General features: G+C 44.6%; 1 protein-coding gene across 1 annotated transcript in view; it reads right to left on the minus strand.

Annotated features, from left to right (window-relative positions):
- Window positions 1-18,573, minus strand: part of NMNAT2 (nicotinamide nucleotide adenylyltransferase 2) — a 118,580-nt gene that overhangs the window by 24,201 nt on the left and 75,806 nt on the right. Inside the window, exon 4 of the mRNA XM_084851329.1 lies at window positions 4,124-4,202. Coding sequence (XP_084707455.1) covers window positions 4,124-4,202 — 79 coding nt within the window. The remainder of the gene's footprint in view (window positions 1-4,123; window positions 4,203-18,573) is intronic.

Genomic DNA, 18,573 nt, shown 5'->3' on the forward strand with positions numbered 1-18,573 from the left:
AACAGAAATTTAGTAATAGAAAAATACACAAAATTGAAAAAAAAACACCAGCCAAAAATGCAAATTTGCCCTTTAGGCTAACGTGTGAAAATGTGCATTTGGGGGGAAATTGCACATTTTTGAACATGCAAATTTTTGCAAGCATGAATTTCCACAAAGGCAAATCTGCACAAATTCAGAAACTAAAAAAAAAATCCAATTATGTCGGTGAGCAGAAAACGGAATGAAAGGAGCCTGATAATCCGTGAAATGCAGATAGAATAGATTTTACACAGACCATACATCCCTAATAGCAATGTTGGAGAAAGGGGAATTTAGTCACATGCATTAGGCTTTCATTGCCCGGTTGTCTTTCTCCCTCTGCAAGATATACCAAGGCTGTTTTCTCCTGATAAGCCCCTGCCCATAACCTGCAGTCTTCCAGTCCTACCACCCTCTGCCACCCAAATATAGGGATGCATGCATTAATATTCCTATGTTCGAGATGAAATCAGTGGAGACATTTTATTGATTGGACTGGATTAATTTTACTGTCATTTTTGTAATATGCTTGTTTTTAAATGTTTATGTACACTGCCTTAGGATCCTTTGTGGATGAAGGGTGGTGTGGACATTTTAAAAATAAATAAATAATAGGAAGAAAATGATATATCACTCAGGACTGAAATCACCCCAGCCCTGGTGTAAAAAATAAATAAATCCTGATGTCAAAAGAGAATATTTAGAAATGCATTATATGTAAAGTGAACAGTCTCTTTTTTGGCCACCAGGAGGTGCTCAATTCTTTTTTCCTTAAAAATGGAAGAGACCTTTTAAAACCTATTATGCATTATGTAAAACAGCTGTTTTAGAAGTGAATTGCCAATACCAATGGAACTGAAAAACCTGCCCCATGAGTAAAAAAGTCACACTGAACCAACATGCAAATACCTGTATTGCATACAAGCATCATCTGGAGTCTATGTGAATAGCTACTAGAGTGCTACAAAATCCTAGGATTACAGTACAACTCTCTACACAGCTTGCCCTTTAGCATCAGGCAGGGGAAACCGATATATTTGACAAATCTACACAAACATTTAAAAATTTCCCCTCCGTGAGGATCCCTGAGAAACAAGGATCCCCTCCGTAAGGATCCCTGAGAAACAGGGGGTGGGAGATAGGGGTCTCCCCAAAAATACAATTGCTAACATTCTTTGGAAGAAACCATGACAGCTAAACCAATATAAAAACGATATAAGTGATTTTCAGGGTACTAACAAGAACATAAGCACTAGAAATGCCTCTGAACTCCTGATATAAGTGGATGTATCACTAGGATTTTAGTTAGAAACTAACTGCAATCCAGAAGGTCTGAAATAGTTGTGTGTCCATATGGCTTCAGGGACATTACGGCCTCTACTGTAGTTGTGGGACCATTTTAATATTTGCCTGGGCAAATGTTTAGGGCCAGCTCTTTTTGAATTGCCCACCTACCTACTGTTCTCATATTCAAGGACAGAGTAAGACCAAATGTAGATTAAAAAACTATCACCAATACTTTACCACAGAACACTAAATTGAAATTGGCCATTAGAAATTTCACCTGTAATCTGGATATGATCAATATTTTGGCCCTAGATAGACGTACACCAGGATCAATGCTCAATCTATGAGTGTCCAACGACTATAGAAAAGGGCTTTGATTTTAAAAGTGTGCACGCTACTCTGTAACTCAAGCAGAAGCCAGTTTTTGAGAAGGCCCAAATTCTGGCAGGTGAAGAGAGAACATTGGATTTGGAACACAGCACTACTCTAACCTTTTGATGTGTTGCTCAATACTGATGGTACATTAACTTGTATTCTCTACTGCCATTTGCCTTGGCTGGGATGCTTGCTACCTGGTTTTTTTCCTCCCCAGGATCTATTAAAGGGATAATGTTCAGAATAATCTTCTTGGACATGAAACGTAACAGCCAAAGCAGCACACACAGAGCAAAGCTTTTATCACCATCATCATAATTATTAAATGGTTAAAAGTGTGTGAACTTGCACAAGTTGGATGGTCTAGGTCTTTTGGGGAAGAAGGCTTCAGCCCTTCCTCCTTGGATTTCTTTTCACTTTCCACTTGCCCCCTGTGACATTACATATGTATGTATGGACTCCGTTAAGTACAGTAATGTATTCCTGCTATATTTCTATGGTTATGGATTCCTATTATATCCCTACATTTATGGTGAGTATTTCTATGGTGAGAGAGGGATCATTGGCAGAAAGAATGGTGGATTTGCATATATGAGCTGATTGGCTGAGAGAGTGAAGTGTGTGTGCTATATAAATTGTGTGCTTTGCTGTGAGAGGCAGATAGGGTTTTGGTGTGGGATGGTTTAGATCAGTGATAGGACAAAGACAGGGATATGAATTTAAATGGGGAATTGATGTGATATGGTTAGGATTTTAGGACTGAGAACAGAGAGAGCGAGAGAGAGGGAGAGAGAGAGAGAGAGAGAGAGAGAGAGAGAATGATCTGTTCTGTGGGGATTTGTGAAGTGATTGATTGAGAATGTGATCTAGAGAATGGTTTATGAGAGAACTTATATTGATAAAGCATTAAGAGTTACCTGTTTATTATTCAACAACTTATTACTGTAATCAATAAAGCTTTCCTTGTTTATAAATCCTATGCCTGCTGCTCTTGGCTACGTAAGCGGAAGGTATAAAGGGGACAGTACAAGGAAGGTATAAAGGGGACAGTACAAGTAAAGTCTGTGTGTCCTTGCAGATAGAGGACTGAGTAAAGGGTTGGATCTAAGCCTTAAAGGTCCTGGTGGCAGCGAAACCCAGTGTGTGAGAGAGAAGGCGGTTCCTGGTGGGGGTGAGAAAGGCCTTAGAGAAGGGGAATTCTCACTAGGAGAAAGCAGGAATTTCACACACACCTTTTTCTTCCATATCATATTTTCCCTCTCCTTCTTAAAGCCAGCTTTTCGCTCAGGAAAAGAGGGGGCAAATCATCCTCTTCCTCTCCCCATCCTCAGAATGCTAGGTCCCCTGAGGCGCAGATTAGATGTCATGCTAAATATGTCACCTGGTATGCGTGCGTGTGTGCATGTAGAGGGAGGGGAGGGAGGGAGGAAGGGAGGGAGGGAGAGAGAATGTGCTAATAGCGGCCGCAGGAGGGGTGATTCCTATCAAAACTCTGGCACCAATGAGAGCTCTCCCCCCACCCCCGAAAGCTAACGGCAGCCATGGGAGAAGGCGATTTTCATCACAATTTCAGTGGGGGAGGGGACAGGGTTAAACCTTCTTCCCTGCATGGCACAGTCTTTATTAAGACCTCCCCCCACAACAGCTGCTAGCTAGAAAAAAGAAGATTCAACTTCAAATGATGGTGGGGATTGCTAGCAGATGGGCACACAGGGCCCATGCCCCAAATCTATTTCTGAGTGCTCAGAACCTGAGCCAGTTTCCACGTGTGTGAATGCTTTTTCCCCCAGGCATTTTTGGGGAGAGGGCAGGGACAGGTTAGGGAGTGAGCAGAGCACCCAGGGGTCAGTCAAGCTGCTCAAGCAGCAAGAGCTAGGTGGGTGGAATTTCAGCAGAAGAGGAGGTGTCTCTGCCTTTCCAGGACCCCTTGCTTTCCATAGCGTAAAGACCTCCTCTCTCTCTCCTTTGCATCTCCAAAACCAATTTTTCAGCCCTACTCCAAATCTTGCATTCTAGTCCCCCCGGTTTTCCAACCCCAATGTATAATTAACTTATGGGATTTTTTGGACAGGGCTGAATATACTAAGATTTCACCAAGCATTGCCCACATGCTCTCAAGCTGTTTAGAAACTTGCTTTTAAAAGCAAGCAAGCAAGCAAGCAAAGATTCTCTGGATGCTGAACTCTATGTCCAATAAAACATTTTGCGCAGCAGAATACCTATAGCCTAGGAATGCATAGTGCTTACAGCAGCATCTGCAATTAAATTTAATAATGAAAACTTTAAACTATACCAAACAAAATCCCTGATCCAGATTGATCTAAACCTAAAATAGGTTTTATTTTATTTCCTTTTGAAGCAAGGAAATGAACTGTATATGTCTTAACTTCCCTGACCCTGCAGACCCAGCCTCCACCATCATTCTATGCGATGTACTCACTTTCATCAGGTCCCGGTGGTGTTCCAGTACACTGCAGGTGGTCTGCCAAGTATCCTGATAACATTCCCAGGGGTCCACCCTATGGTGAGGAAGAAATAAAGAAAGGCTGAATTGGCCATCGGAAATTACTGTTATTGATTATGATTTAAAATAATGTATAGAATCCTTGACCCTTTGTAAATATTTATTTATTATTTGTATAGTCTGACCATGGGACTCTCAGTGGCTTCCCATCCAGATTATTGATCAGGTCGACACTCACTTAGCTTCAGGCATCTCCACATTGCTTGACCATTTGTCCAGGGCCCACAGAGTGTTTATTCTGGTACACCCTCAGTAGTACCATCTTGAAATTGTATCAGCAGAGGGGTGGGGGAAGAGTATCAAATCAATCAGCTTTACTGTTGACGCTATTGTCCAACTTACTCCAGATTTATTGCTGATTATTAAATCATATTTAATGATTTAATATTAATTGAGTGCAGCATAAATCAGTGCTGCACTCAACATGCCAACAAATTTGGAACACTCAGCAATGGCCGCAAGACTGGAAAAGGTCAGTTCACATTCCAATTCCAAAGAAGGGCAACGCCAAAGAGTGTTCAAGCTACCGCACAATTGCGCTCATTTCACATGCCAGCAAGGTGATGCTCAAATCAGGATTCTTCTGACTTCCAAGCCTCATAAGGAATCTATGCCTTTTGTTTTGGCTTTCCCACCCTGGTAAAGCCAAAACCAATTCCTTAACTTTCATTTGTATATCTTTAAGTATATCTATATGTATTTACCAGTAGTTTAGACCAATAGCCCTTCCAGAACCAGGAGGACCAGCAGCGTAGTGACGAATTTTGAAGTATAGGCACTCAGCATGACAGTCCTCATAGCCACACTCCCAAGGAGAGTCCAAAAATTCAGGCAGCTTTGTTGATCCCTATCAACAAACTGGTTCTAGTAGTTTTATCTCCACCAGGAGCAGCGGTGGAGATTAAGCTAATCAGTTTAATTGCCCATTCAAGACCAAGCTGCTCCAAAATACTTTGCAGTATAACAGGAACAATTTATTGTTTCTGGAAAAATTCATTTCACCTCTTAGCTGTGAGGACTGCAGCCAAGCTCAGAGGGAACAGGGAATTCTGGGGGAGTGGCAGATGGCATCAGCAATCCGCTAATCAAAAAGTGCTGGTAGTGCATCCCTGCAAATCATGGCTCCATAACACCACTGAGAAGGACTCATGCTCAATCCCAACCTGCAGAAAGGGACCCTGGTATCATTTGTCTATATTAACCTTTTCAGTCTCTCTTTCTCAGTAGTCTTCTTAGTCTCTTTCTCCTCTCCCATTCCACCTTTATTCTACCTCCTTTTTCTCTCCCCAAAAGATTGTGTGACCCACCTTAGCCAAGATAATTGCATCAATAATATAGGAAGAACTAGAAGTAAAAGAGTCAGGAAAGCAGACAGAAGGAATAACTGAACACAGTCTTCCCCAACTTAGTGCCCTCCAGATGTGTTGGGGATGGCCATATTGGCTGGGGATAATGGGAGTTGTAGCCCAACCCATCTGGAGGGCACCAACTGGGGAAGGCTGACTTACTAACACAGAAGGAAGACACAGATTGAGGGAACAACAACAACAACAAGGAAGTGACTGAGCACAACAGCAAAGAAGAAGAGAGTGTGGAGAGATACACAACAATCATGACCCAGCAGTGAGTTGACCCAACACCGTAGGCCAAAAACAAGACTGTGTAAGATGGGCAGAACATCATGGTTACAATGCTGTAAAAATGTTTTTGTGTATTTAAGACAGCATTTCCTATGAGAGGAACATCATAATCAGACCTACAGCTGGAGAAGGAAATGGCAACCCACTCCAGTATTCTTGCCAAGAAAACCCCATGGAACGTATCACAAGGCTAAAAGAGATGACGCCGGAAGATGAGCCCCTCAGGTTGGAAGGTGTCCAATATACTACTGGGGAAGAGCAGAGGGTATTTCCAAGTAGCGCCAGAAAGAGTGAAGCGGCTGGGCCAAAGCCGAAAGGACACTCAGCTGTGGATGTGTCTGGTGGTGAAAAGAAAATCCGATGCTGTAAAGACAGCAGAGGATGAGATGGCTAGATAGCATCACCGATGCAATGAATATGAACTTGAGCACGCTCCGGGAGAGAGCGCAGGACAGGAAGGCCTGACGTGCTATGGTCCATGGGGTCATGAAGAGTCGGACACGACTGAACGACTGAACAACAACAACAGCTCGAAAACTAAAACGTATCTAACTTCTTAGGTTGTTGTTACAATAAGCAGAGGTTCATAGCGCTACACTTTACACTACAAAAGGTTCAAATTAACACACAAGATCCACTTTGGGTCTTAAAACAACCAACTCCTGTTGCCCTTTTGTGTAGTAGGCAACCCCGTTTCAGCATCTCCCTGAGCTCACATTTCTTTGATACAGCTACTACGCAGATACTAACATTGACAGGTTAACCCTGATCAGGGTACTAAAGCCTAAGGAATTTAAACTGTCAGGGCCTTTTCTGTAATAGCCCTAAGGCTCTGGATGAACAGGAACATGACTACATCTCCCAGTTGAGGACATTTACTCTGAAGCAAGTCCCACTGTGTTCAGTGGTGTATACTCCCAGGGAAATATCCATATGATTACAGACTTCAGACACTTTCTAAGGCCAATTTCTTTAAGCTAGCTTAAGGCGTCCATGTGTCCTACCTTATTGAGGACAGTCCTCTATTTGAAGGGCCATCCAGCCCAAGTCCGATTTAAAGGGTTTGCATTCAAAGGTAGTCTAACTTAACTCCCGATCATTTCAATGAGTCTATTCTAAGCAGGCCTAACATGGGATACAATCTAAGAGACCATCAGAAGAGAGTAAAGGGGCCTTGGAGATGCCCACCAACAGTCAGAACCTGGAAGCAGAAGTAATTTAAATTATAGTAATTATTTCTAAATTTGCACCTATACATATAAATTAGGATATACACATGTTAGTCCAATCTGGGGCCTCTTTTGTCCTCTTTTTCGGAGAAGTGTGTAAATATCTAGCTTTTGAAAACTGATTTCCTGTTGCCTCTTCATGCTGTTGAGCTGGCATTTTTTAATAAACAGAGTGATTTTACTGGTGCTGGTAGAGATTTTTTTTTAAATAATGTTTTCGACTTTATTTGTTAGATCTGAAATCATGTTTAACTCCAACCTACAATATGGGACTCACTTTTCATTTTTAAGCATATTTTATTTTTACCTTTACTACATCTATTTATCTAGATCTGTCTCTCTTTTATCTCTCTCTGTCAGAGCAAGGACCAACAGCTGTCAAGACTTTTAAAAATAAAAGATGCAACACCAACTATACATTTACGGTCATGACAAAATAGCAATTATTTGAAAAAATATTGAAAATGCTATCAATATAGATTTCTTAAAAACAGTAGCAAAAATGACTGCAGGATTAACAGCAATTTAGACCATTAATTAAATATAATATTTTCCTGAAAACATCTCATTCAGCTAACTGCAGCGACAAAGATGAATGAGTGAAGATGTCTCGGGGGCTGTAATTGCAGCTCTGCCTATCACCTTGCTAGGCATGGTGTGAAGAAAATGGCGTGAAAGTGGTGTGAAGAAAAATGCCTCCTACTGATGCATTTCCTTCCAGAAAGAGAAAGAACAAGATGAGCAAAATTGACAGCAAGTTGGAATGTCAAAGAACTCCGCCAGAACCATTATACTAACAGGCTACTTGACAATAGCTATATCTGTCAACTTAGGCCACGCTGTCACCAAATATGAAGCATGGAATGAAATAATGAGTCACAAAGGGTATGCAGGGAATGAAATAAGGAAGGGAAGGAAATAATGAGGCACACATTCTAAAATAGAGGGTCAGCAACTGGAAGCCCTTCAACCAGAGAGTTGATACCTGCCCCGTCCCTCCAATAAGTTGCCAATTGAATTCAGAGGCAAAAGAGGAACACGGAGAGGGGATGTGGCAACAGGGCTCTCTGGCAGGCTACTTTGCGGGGGGTGAACCTGTAAAGGTACTGAAGGGGACAAAGTTGGAAAGACAAAAGTTTATAGTAAAGTTTATATGATAAAAGTTCATAGAACTAAATTATGTGGAAAGAGGGAATGCTTTCTTTCTCTCTGATAATATCAGGGACTGGGTCCAGATTCTGCTTTCTGTGAGAGGAACGGACTTTCCCTGAGAGGAAGGGCTCTACTCACGTAAGATCCCTCTGCCCAATCTTTGGGGATCCTCCCTTCCCTCCCACATTGCACCTCACCCCCTTCAGCAGAGTCTCCTGACTCTCTGTGTATCATTTTCAGGGGGCTGGAGAGGCTGCTGTGGGATGAAGGGAGCAGGGAAGTCCACTTCCACCAGCACAGTTGATCCAGCATAAAACTGGCTCCAACCGCTGATGTTCCTAGTAAACAAGGAGGGTCACATCGTGAAATTAATTGGCAGTATGTTCAGAACTGACAAAGCAAAGGATCTTGGCCTAATAAACAAGAACATTCTTATGTTCATACCCCTTAAATGAAGGCCCAGGCCTCCACAAAATATAGGGTCTGGTTATTGTTGTAATTTATTATATTGCTTTTCTCAAAAATGACACAAGGCGACTAATGGCAAAATTAAAACATACAACAGTTGGTAAAGCTAAAACAATTATCCATATCATGCTAAAATACAATGAGCCCATTAAACAACTAGAACATCAATGACAACCATAGACGATTATACAACACAACTCAACTCATGCATTTAAACAGCCCATTATATACCATCAAATGCCTGGGAATAAGGGAAAAAAATCTTGACTTGGCACTGAAAAGATGACGACATCAGTGCCAGACGGGCACTGCTGGGGAAAGTTTTACATAACTGGGGGTGTGGACAACCAAAAAGGCCCCCTCCCTTGTTGCCATCCTCCAAACTTCCCTCAAAAGAGATACTCGGACAAGGGCCTCAGGTGTTGATTGTTGGCCTGGTTTGAAGGGAGTGCACTGACTAGCACAGAGGTTCTCAGACTCTGGTCAGTGGACTGCTGGTGATCCGTAAGCTCCATTCAGGTGGTCCATGAAGAGCTTGCAGAACAGTCAAGAATATCTGTACTTGGCCCTGTACTTGATTTATGTTTTTTTATGATGGAGGTCAAGGCCATTTTAACTAGGATTGATCGAATACAAGGCCTACAACTGTCATAATAAAGCACTGGTACAATCTACTAATCCCCCCCCCCCCATACACATACACACACAATTTACCAGTTAAAGGAAACTTTGCTGAATCTAAAGCTGACAAATGTTATGTCCGACTTCAGAGAACTTTGCTCACAAAACCAGGGACATCCATCACATTAGTGCCATACCCCGATCCCTGCAGGAATCCTAAAGCTGAACATCCCTGGGGAACAAGTCACTTCAGGGGCTTCTGGAGCTGACTAAGAAGGCCCTGGGCCCTCCGGAGAACTTCAGACCCTCCCCCTCAAAAGATGCTTCCAAGCCAGAGGGGGCACTGACCTACCACCCAGCCCCAGAGAACACTAGTGACTTAAAGTACAAGCAAAGGTAGGGCAAAGGAGTACCCACATGCAGAAAAGGACTCATCAGGAGGAAAGGCCTCCTAGTGAGCAAGGCCCTCCTCATGAGTAGGACTTTTTTGCTAGAGGGCCTGTAATGATGTGCAGCTGAGCCCTGGGTGGGGCTCTGCAAGCTCTAGCTATTTAAGACTTCAGTTGCAGTCTACCTATTGCTGGAACAATGTTTTATCTTTAGTAGTGGTGTTCTGGGTTTTACTTCCTTGATGTTGCCTTGTGACTGAGCCTCTGGACTGCTGACCTGTGGACTCCTGTTTGACTCTGCTTTCTGGATTGTGTTTCTGCTTAGTAACTCTCTCAGGTTTGGACCCTGGCTGCACCTCAGACCACACTCATGGAACTCTCCCTCTTGCCTGGTTGAGCAATGCCTTTGCCTGTTTGTTGACCTGCCTTTGGATTGTCCTTTCATTGCCTTAATGCTGAGTTGGACCCAGCCTCAGCAGGATGATTAGAAAGGCAGGCATACAGTTGATAAAATATGAATTATGTATATGCTTTGGTTAATAAACTTCTTTGTTATTCTACAAATCAAATTTGAAATGGCCTGTGGGGGGAAAAAGGTTTGGGAACCACTGGTCTAGAGAAAACTTGTTGTGTATGGAGTGTGGCAAAAAGCTTCTGTGAATCCATCAGGACTTGCAAGGAGATAAACACTGTTGATCTGATGAGCCAAATATACTTGGTTGGCTCCTGATGTGCCCTTCCAGAAGGGCTCCTTCTGTTTGTGAAAGGGACTGAGATCCAGCAGAAGTTCCTGCTGGAGGAAAGGGAAGGATGTGATTTCTGCCAATTACCCCTCCTCCCACTGCCACCTCCCGTGCTACTGAGAGTCTTTCAGCCTTCTGGAGCAGCTTTTCTGGCAAGGAAGATGCAGGGAATTGACGGGAATCCACTTCCACCTCAAGATCAGATGGACTGGCCTTCTCCCTTTACTGAAAGTGTCAGGAGTGTACAGCAGGGGCAGGCAATCTGATGCCCTCCAGATGTTTTAAACTACAACTCTCATAAGCCCCAACCAGCATGGTCAAGGTTTATGGGGGTTGTAGTCCAAAACATCCAAAGGGCCTCAGGTTGCCTACCCCTGATGATGAGTGATTTACTGTGCAATTATCCTCTGTTGTGGCTAGAGTCTCATAGGCATATTTATTGAACTAGAGCCTTGATTGGGCTGGGATCTCATAGGTGATGTACTAGTAGTTGCAGCTCAATTTTATTTGACAATACATCTTTTGGATCCAAATGGATTCCTGAACGCGCTTGGGGATTCTCTGGGGCATGCCAACGGCCACTCAGTTGAGACCCTGGTGGGTGGCTGGAATGCCGCAATCACTGGGGCATTAGATCAGGTGGCTCCGAAACGCCCTCTCCCCCTGAACAAGGCTCGGACTGCACCATGGTTCAATCCGCGGTTATGAGCTCTGAAACAGGAGGTGAGACGGCTAGAGCGCCGGTGGCAGAAGTCTCGCTCCAAAGACGATCAGACACGGGCTAGAGCTGTATCTTCAGCCTATCACGTGGCGGTGAAGGCAGCAAAAAAGGAATATTATGCTGCCTCCATCGTGTCTGCAGAGTGCTGTCCCAGGAGGCTGTTCCAAGTGGTCCGGAGCCTGGTCGGTCCTGTGGCTCTGGAACCACTGGAGCATTCTAAGGCCTCCTGTGAGGCCTTGGCAAGGTACTTTGCAGATAAAATTGATCAGATTAGGTGTGTTACTCTGCACACTGTGGATACAGTTAGTGAGCAAGAGGCGGCCTGTGGCAAACCGGTTTTGTGGGATCGGTTCCAGCTTCTTCCTCCTGATGAAGTGGACAAGGTGCTTTCATCTGTAAGGCCAACCACCTGCTTACTTGATCCTTGCCCATCTTGGCTCATTATGGGCTGCAGAGAGAGACTGGGTGAGGGGATCAGGGCGGTGGTGAATGCCTCCCTTGAGGAGGGAGTGATGCCATTAGCCCTCAAGGAAGCAGTGATAAGACCGCTCTTAAAGAAGCCCTCCTTGGATCCTCAAGTTCTGAACAACTTTCGCCCAGTCTCAAATCTGCCATTTTTGGGCAAGGTGATTGAGCGGGTGGGGGCAGTGCAGTTGAAGGCACACTTGGAAGAAACTGATTATCTAGACCCATTTTAGTCGGGCTTCAGGCTTGGGCATGGGACAGAAACGGCCTTGGTCGCCTTGGTAGATGATATGAGGAGGGCTCTGGACAGGGGTGAATGCTCCTTCCTTGTTCTCCTCGACCTCTCAGCGGCTTTTGATACCGTTGACCACAGTATCCTCCTGGACCGTCTGGAGGGGTTGGGCATTGGAGCCACCATATTGCGGTGGTTCTGGTCCTTCTTCTCCAGCAGGTACCAGAGGGTAGCACTGGGAGAGGAGGTTTCGGACCCGTGGCCACTCACTTGTGGGGTGCCACAGGGTTCCATCCTCTCCCCGATGCTATTTAACATCTATGTGAAGCCGCTGGGGGCTATCATCAGGAGGTTTGGGGTGCAGTGTCATCAATATGCGGATGACACGCAGCTCTACCTCTCGTTTAAATCTTCACCAAGGTTGGCCATAGAATCCCTGTCCAAATGTCTGGAGACGGTGAGTGGCTGGATGGGGAGGAATAAGCTGAAGCTGAACCCTGACAAGATCGAGGTACTTTTGGTGGGAGACAAGAGGAGGCTAGGGGATGTTGACCTGGTGTTGAATGGGGTACGGCTACCCTTGAAAGACCAGGTCCGCAGCCTGGGGGTCATTTTGGACTCCCAGCTGTCCATGGAGGCTCAGGTGTCAGCTGTGAGCCAGACAGCGCTGTATCAACTCCATCTGATACAGCGGCTGCGCCCCTTATTTCCCGACCATCTGCTCCCATCGGTAGTACATGCCCTGGTCTCCTCTAGTTTAGACTACTGTAATGTGTTCTATGTGGGGTTACCCTTGAAGACGGTTCAGAAGCTGCAGCTGGTACAGAACGCGGCGGCTCGCCTGATTAAAGGCAGCCGCCAGCGAGATCACATCACTCCAGTGCTGAAGGAGTTGCACTGGTTACCAGTTGTTTTCCGGGCCAAATTCAAGGTGTTGGTTTTGACCTTTAAAACCCTATATGGTTCCGGCCCAGCCTATCTTAAGGAGCGCCTCCAGCAGCACCAGACAGGCCGCTTAACAAGATCAGCCTCAGATGGCCTTCTCTCTGTCCCATCAGCCAGGACAGCTAGACTGGTGGGGACGAGGGAGAGGGCCTTTTCTGTGGTGGCCCCCACTCTGTGGAACTCCCTCCCTAGGGAACTCCGTCATGCCCCCTCTTTAATGAGCTTCTGTCATGCATTAAAAATGTGGTTGTTCAGGCAGGCATTTGGGGTGGCTTAGGGTATTTTAGAAAATGTTTTTATTGTAGAATTTTATTGTTTTAAACTGTTTTATTGTATGTTGTACATCGCCCAGAGTGGCTGGGTGACCAGCCAGATGGGCGATTAATAAATTTAATAATAAATAAAATAAAATCTTTTCCCTTGTGTGAACTCCTGTTCTGAATTACAAGGTCTGACGAACCCTGAAGGCAGCCTTCCCCAACCTGGTGTTTTGGACTACAACTCCCATGATTCCTGACCATTGGCCATACTGGTTGGGGCTGATGGGAGGTGAAGTCCAAAACATGTGGCGGGCACCAGGTTGGGGAAGGCTTCCTTGAGCTGGCCTATATCAGTACTTACACAAACCATTTTCAAGGTGTCCCTCCAGGAAAACTGGCTGCTGACCAGGACTCTTGAAGTGTAGGGTGGCATGTTTGGAAGGCAGCATGAGGAGATTTGCTTATGGGGGGCAGGGGGAGAGGAAGCACAAGTGACTTGCAGTTCCTGGGTGACAGCTAACGCAAGGAGTCACTCACAGGGAGATGTGTCAACTCCAATTAGAGGGGAGAAGAATGAATGAGCTCCTAGTGTAGCGGTGGCTAACCTGTGGCCCACCAGATGTTTTAGCCTACATTTGTTTGCCCACCCCAAGGCCTAGTCCAGATGTTATACATTTCCCCAGTGGTGAGATCTATGAATATTTGACGTGGATAGGGTTGGGGAGGGTGTATAACACGGAAAGCTACTACTATGTTCCTCTATTACTCCAACATAAGAGATATTATGCACTAGTAAATATGGGCTCTTGAGCACACTCTGGGAGAGAGTGGAGGACAGGAAGGCCTGGCGTGCTATGGTCCATGGGGTCACGAAGAGTCGGACACGACTGAACAACAACAAAATGTGGGCTGGTTCACACATGCATGTAGATTTCTCTACACTTGTGCTGACTGTCACTCCGTGAACTGTTACCTATTGGAAGATATTGCATTTGAGGCAACATGAAAGTTCTATCTGTGGCAGGGATGGGGAATGTATGGCTCTCCAGCTGTCGGACCGCAACTCCCATTAACCCTAGCCAGCATAGCCAATGATGATGGGTGATGGGAGCTGCAGTCCGACAACACCTGGAGAGCCATATGTTGCCCATCCCTGATCTATGGTATTAGAGCTGGTATTGCAGCTCTAATGGAAATGCATGTACAAGGTTGCTGTTTCTTAAAAATATTTTTGGAGTTGGATCCCACTCCATTAATTGCCTACCCTTATTTCAAGAATATGTTCTTCCCATATTACATACATATATGTATGGTTGTATGCATTGCACACCTATCAAATAGCCCACTCACACTTGTATCATGTAGCTTACTCTTGGCTTGATGTCAGCTAAACAAAACTCCTTCTGGAGATGTAATGCTCCTACCAAAGACACTTTCTTTAGCAGTCATAAGAACTCAAAAGTCTGAGGGTTTCTTTGTTTTACACAAGGGTCCCTAAATAAGGGTCAGACAAGACAAATTGCTTGGAGATCCATGATTTGGTCTCCTGTATTTGTTTTTGTGTTTTAATTTAAAGCAGCCAGGAAGGGATGGGGGGAGGAATTGGGGAGCAGTTTTGGGAAGTGGTGGTGGGGGGGAACCTTTTCTTCCTATGTAATTTCCCTGATGTAAATCCTACCTGTAAACCTGCCATTTGCCCTGCAGGAGAAAACATACAGGTACCAGGATCTCTTATCTAGTTTCGCGTTACAAAGAAAGCTTATTTTAATGCCTGCCCATCTATGCATCTCCTGAAACCCAGGATGTCTCCTCATTCACAAATCCCACCCCGGGCATTTCCAGGAGCTGCAGCAGTCCAGCACTGTTACATCCATCTCTCACAGGGTGTGGGAGCGCACTGTGAAAGTGTGCCAAAATCCCCAAGCTCCCTGACATCACTCAGCCTGTGAAAAAGGAAAGCATCAAAATCTCACAGGCTGAGTGGGCAGCACAAGGTCTTAATTGAAAAGTTAATGAGCTGCTAAATTGGGTTGTTTCTTAAACATTTTCTTAGCCAAACTCTCTTTTCTTATACTTTCCACCTGAGGTTTTCGGAGATGTGAACTCGCTAATTACAACACTCTCACTAATAATGTTGCGAAGGGCTCATTCATGCAAAACAGGGTATCTCAAGATAATTGTGGGGGTGGGAAGTGGGAAAGAGGTTATCCAAGGTTAACTCACTCGAGGCAATGGGGTGATACAGGACAACTTTTATTAGTTCATAATAAAGCAATTGGATCAGGCCTGAAAAATTGGCAACTAACCAAGCAAAATGATGCCCATTAACTACGTAGGGCGGGCCCCCAGTGGAACACCAATAGATGCCCTACTTTTGCTACCTAAAAAGGTAAAGGTGTCCTCAACCAGTCGTGTCCGACTCTAGGGTGCGGTGCTCATCCCCGTTTCTAAGCCGAAGAGCCAGTGCTGTCCGAAGACCCTTCCATGGTCATGTGGCCAGCATGACTGAACACCGAGGTGCACAGAATGCTGTTACCTTTCCCGCCAAGGCGGTACCTATTTATCTACTTGCAATTTCTTGCTTTCGAACTGCTAGGTTGGCAGAAGCTGGGACTGAAGATGGGAGCTCACTCCGTCACGCAGCACTCGGGTCTCGAACTGCTCCTGCCGACCTTCCAGTCTGCAGTTCAGCGTCTTAACCACTAAGCCACTGCGGCCCCAACTTTTGCTACCTACCAATTACTTAAAAAAGAAAGAAAAAAGGTTGGGAATGTGATCAAGCAACTAGCAAGGCCATACAAGTGACCTGGTTCGCACAGTCATTCTCAGCCATGGTGGGTTAAGTAAGTCACCGTGGTTTGTAACACGCGCTGGGTACCTGCAGACACCCGTTCAATATTCCCAACCCCCACTTGCAGACAGTTGTGTTGTCTGATGCCAGAGAGAGTGGGTTGTTGGCATGGTTAACAAACTACTCACAACCCTAAAACAGCCCTGGTTAACCACACCAACAACCCACCCTCACTGGTTTCAGGTGACACACCAACCTGCAAGTGGGGGTTGGTTACCGAATGGCACGTGCTGCAAACCATGGTGTCTTATTTAAGCCATTGTGGCTGAAAATGATCAGCAAACCTGCCCTATATGGCTGCTGGCTGACAATTGGTAGGTCACAACCACTTGTGCGGTTCAGGCCTAGATTTTTTTTATTAACATTGAGTAAAATATTGTTTTGCGCACCCGAATTCTCCAGGCAGTGAGAATTCCCAGGGGGTGCAGCACTTTCACTTTCCTTGGAATGAAGTCAGTGGAGGCTTACTACCATTTTGTTAATATTTGTGTTGATTTTCAAATATACAGGTTAAGCATAATGATTCGCAGCTTATCACTGCAGCAGGTGCCCTGAAACCTTCCAGGGCTCCAGCTTAGCTGTTTGATCCTCAGTCCTCACTTCAAACTACAGGCTTCTTCATTTTTTAAATTAAAAAACAGACTTATCTCATCTGCCTTCCCCAGGCCAGTCTGAGGGCAAAAAGGATGTTTCATCTGCCTGCCTTCATGACTAATTCTCAAAGGTAGCAGCTAATAACCATCAGTTAACGTATAGCCTTGTCCAGGCACAGTTTTAGCCTCTTAAGCAGCCTTTTTTTCTGTTTCATGGCCTATGTATGTTAATATGATCCTTACATTCAAGCCTCCTCACCACCGCCACTTTTCCAGCACTTCTCAGTCCTGTTACCCAGATTTCTTACACACTGAACTTCATGACAACAAACCCATCAAAATGCACATTTTCCACCAAATTCCAAGCAACATGTTCTGGTAGTACCACTACAGAAAATTAATAGCCATTTGCTTTCTGTGCAAGCCCTGTCCAGCTAAGAACAGTGTCTGCAATAACTCCAGCTGTGATGTCTCCATTGTTGGGCAACCTGGGCCTTACTGATACTGTGGGAGTATGGATCTGAACGTATATCTTCATATCATATTTGATCTGCAATCTCTGGTCTTTCTGTCCCACATCTGACTCAAACCTAGAAGTTTATAATTGGCCAATCAGAAAATGCTTACAGAGTGCTGAATTTGTAGGTTCCTATTAAGCACGAAAGGTCTATTCCCTATGTAATCAAAACTTTCTTTAAATGTGGACAATGATTGCTAAAGAGTTTGTTTTAGCTGTTCTTGCAGAAGCCATATAAAAAAACCTAAAGCTTTTACATTTTTATTTCAAGCATTTCTATCCCACCCTTCCTAAAAAGCTCATGGTGGCTAACAAAAATAGAATATCCAAACACAACAAAAATATAATGAAAGGCAGTAAATATGCAAAAGCTTATAAATACAGTAAAACCCCTAAAAGCACCATCACCAAAAAAGAAACAAGCAGAAGAAGAAGAACACAAGTTAAAAACAGCTAAAGAGGCTTCAGTAAAAACTGAAAGCCTTCCTATAAATCAGGGGTGCACAACCCTCGGCTGCAGATTGTGAGGCCCCCAGCCACTTTTCCCCACAGCAGCTTTGGGAAAAGAAAAAAACCATTTGTCTCTCTAGTGATCAGAGATAAGAGTGATTTAAAGACATTTAAAATATAAATACCTTAAACTGTTAGAATTGAGCTGTGATTCGCATGCCTAAAAGCTACTGCATTGGGGTTTACTTCTGAGTAGACATGCATGGGGTTGGGCTGTGCTTTGCATGCCTGAAAGCTGTTGTACACTGAGCCTTACGTCTGAGTACACCTGTGTAGTAAAAATGTAACCTAAAAGCCATTGTATGTGTCTTAAGCAGCACGTAGTATTGTAAAAGCTGCGCATGCCTGGAATGAGCAGACAGTAACCCTAAGATAAGGTTGCTAAGCAAACCGCTGGCAACCAATCAAAAGTAACACGCTGGCTGAGGAATGCAAGCTAAGTGATAAAACTGTAGCGCGGGGGTTGCCCAGGGTCGACTCTGCTTTTGAGCGTGAGCTCCTTTGTCGAACTGTTTGCAAACAATAAAATCGAGTTGGACCCAGCCTGAAGTTGACTCTCCTCTTTGGGGCAAATTGGACTAGCCTCCAGGGGGCGAAACTAGCATTTTGTGCAACACCTGCATCAAATTGAGCTATGCTTTGTGTGCCTAAAAGCATTTGTGTGCATGTGTGCATGCATCCCCCCCCCCGACACACACACACACAGCATACCCTAGTTGCAGCCCTTGGGGCCAAAAAGGTTGTGTACCCCTGCTATAAATAAAAGTTTTCACTCTGTTGTGGAAAAAATCAGAGAAGGGGTTAAGTGGATCTTCCTAGGCAAGGAGTTCCAGAGCTTGAGCACAGCTGGCAAAAAGACCCTCTCCCTTGCCCCAGTCAGACACTGCTCTGGCACACACAGGGGGATTTCAGGAAGGCTCATATAGGAGCTTTCCTTAGCTCCTGCGCCAAAGATATATTTGAGAAAAAGACAACATGAAAAATCCCTGTTTTCTAAAACTACTATTTTGAGCTAGTTAAGATATTAAGG

The sequence above is a fragment of the Heloderma suspectum genome, chromosome 4 (assembly GCF_057233095.1).
Source record: "Heloderma suspectum isolate Gila_16-S chromosome 4, 16-S_ref, whole genome shotgun sequence".
In the NCBI taxonomy this organism is placed as follows: domain Eukaryota; kingdom Metazoa; phylum Chordata; class Lepidosauria; order Squamata; family Helodermatidae; genus Heloderma; species Heloderma suspectum.